Source organism: Carassius auratus, chromosome 5 (assembly GCF_003368295.1).
Source record: "Carassius auratus strain Wakin chromosome 5, ASM336829v1, whole genome shotgun sequence".
NCBI classification, from domain to species: Eukaryota; Metazoa; Chordata; class Actinopteri; order Cypriniformes; family Cyprinidae; genus Carassius; species Carassius auratus.
In genome coordinates, this window is record NC_039247.1 from 7,650,750 (window position 1) to 7,653,269 (window position 2,520).

The 2,520-nt window shown below is 43.5% G+C and overlaps 1 protein-coding gene across 1 annotated transcript in view; it reads left to right on the top strand.

The window, feature by feature from the left end:
• The first annotated feature begins 589 nt into the window (after positions 1 to 589).
• Positions 590 to 2,520, top strand: part of LOC113073203 (RNA-binding protein Musashi homolog 1-like) — a 37,385-nt gene continuing 35,454 nt past the window's right edge. Inside the window, 5 exon segments of the mRNA XM_026246087.1 lie at positions 590 to 741; positions 1,294 to 1,334; positions 1,929 to 1,946; positions 1,949 to 2,009; positions 2,113 to 2,197. Of these exon segments, the coding sequence (XP_026101872.1) occupies positions 677 to 741; positions 1,294 to 1,334; positions 1,929 to 1,946; positions 1,949 to 2,009; positions 2,113 to 2,197 (270 nt within the window). The 5' untranslated portion in view covers positions 590 to 676.

Below are 2,520 nucleotides of genomic sequence, written 5' to 3' on the forward strand. Positions count from 1 at the left end.
CAGTCTGTAAGCCCCACCCACACATGCAAACCACCAATCACCTGGTCTTGACTTTGTGCCAATTCAGGCCTTCTGAAATCCAGACTACCAATCACCAAACTCAGCCTGATGCTGCGTGGCTGGTTTGGTTTGGTTGATAGTACACACAATAGACACAACAGTCTTAATATGTATTTGTCTGTCTATCTGTATATTATCTGTATCACTGTTTACTTTTTATTTTATATATATATATATATATTGCAATCTATAGTGTTGTTTATCTATCTATCTATCTATCTATCTATCTATCTATCTATCTATCTATCTATCTATCTATCTATCTATCTATCTATCTATCTATCTATCTATCTATCTATCTATCTATCTATCTATCTATCTATCTATCGTCTGCCTGTCTGTCTTTTTCTTCAGAATGACCACGTTTCGTCTACGTTTACTGTACAACAGCAGATTAAAGTGGGCGGGGCCTCGGAGAAAGAGGGGGCGGGGCAGACTACTAGAGTCCGGGAAAAGTCAAGCGGGAGGCGGTGCCTCCGTGTGTGCGTAATTCACGCTTGGCCCGTCCTCCTCCAGACGGGCCCTCCCTCCCCCACCCCCTCGGGCCACCCGCTCTTGAGTTGGAGAGTCCTGGCTCCCGTTCGGCTCACAGTCCGGGCAACAGAGGGACACGGGAATGGACACAGAAGGGAGTCAGAGCAGCTTGTCGTCCTCCACGCAGGACTCCCCACACGACCCCTGGTAAAGCTTTCTTGCTCCGCGCTCCGCTTGACTTTTCCTCGCGAACGGGAGGGAGATCTATATATACATCTATTCATTTAAACCCGAGAGTTCTGGGACTAAGAGGAAAGAGACCACCGGAGACAAAATACACAAGCGCGGGTTCCTTTACGAAAGAGCGAAAATGGAAACAATGTAACAGTCAGAAGCCTGCCTCACTGTTACATTGTTCCATTCTCCCTCTTACCAGGACGCGCGCTGTTACATTGTTTTCCATCTGTTACATTTGGAACTGTTATATTGTTTCCAACACATTATATTATTACATTCCATTTTGCTTTTTCAAACGGTGATGATCGAACTTGTTACTTTTTAACGGAGAGGAAAGAATCAGTTCTGCGTTTTCATTGGAAATAACGGCACCCATCCATCCATCATGGCCGAATTACACTTTTCCGCTTAATTTATTACGATTTTGGGTTGTTGGTTACTGTATTTACACATGCACCAGTAATCGGTAGCGTTTCAGAAGACTTTCAGGTGTCTGATCTGACTTTCCTTTTCACCTTTCAGCAAAATGTTCATCGGCGGGTTGAGCTGGCAGACGACACAAGGTGAGACACGCGTGATCTTCTGTCCTGCGTGCTACTTCCACAAAAAGTCTCAGGCATGGTCTGCTTTGAGCTCGTAGGAGCTTTTCTTCTTTCTGTGTTTGTTTGGTTTGACAGAACGCAAATAGTCAATGCACCAAGAAATCAAAGCATGTATTCAACGACAGAGCCTAATGCTTTAGCTTTTCTTTGCATATAGGTGAAAATGTATAGATCAATACTCGGCATATTTTATCATAAAACGTCTCTTGCAACACTTCCACGAAAGCTCCAGACGATATATATAGTGAGCTCGTGTTGATTTGAGGTGAAAGCAAGGGCACTAGTTAGGAAGCACTGATGTGGCTGAATAAATGCAACATGCAGTGTGGAAAATCTCTGGTTGCATGACTGTGTTGTTATTCAAATACTCAGCTTAGCTTTAGAGCATTAAAATAAGAATGCTCACCAGAGCTTTATAATGAGCACTTTTGTTGAGATGCAAATTCTCATTGCTGAACTAATATCAGCAAACTTTTGGTTTAAGGTACATCAAACGTTATTTGCGTCACGAAACTGTTGTTATGAAATAAATGCATTGTGTTTTTCTTTCTCCAGAAGGGCTGAAGGAATACTTTGTAAATTCGGCGAGGTGAAGGAGTGTATGGTGATGCGGGATCCGGTTACAAAGCGGTCGAGGTGAGGGGGAGGCGCGCGCACATCCACTGCTGACTTGTTTGTATGTGTGTTTTGTAACTTAATTCTTATGCGTAATGTTTGTGCATGCACTGTTTTTGCGCAGGGGGTTTGGATTTGTCACCTATGTAGACCAGACCGGTGTGGATAAAGTTTTGGCCCAAAACAGACACGAGCTGGATTCAAAAACAGTGAGTTGTTTTTTCGTCGTTTTATTATTCTGTATATCAGTGATTTGCTTGTTTAATATACATGCAAACATAATTGCACTGAATCTAGAAACATTATTCTGCATGCTCTATGAGGGTCAGCGTTACATCCGGCTTGCATCAGTTACTGCCTTACTCAATGTTTTGGAGCAGATGCTTCATATTCTTTAGTTATCCTTAGCACCTCAGTCGGACGAATGCTTCTCGTGTTTTCGTTTCCTAAGATCATTTTATAACTCCACATGCACGAGGCGCGAGGCCGTTCCAGCAGGTCGGTCTGGCGCAGAGCGCGCCACATGAAAGCG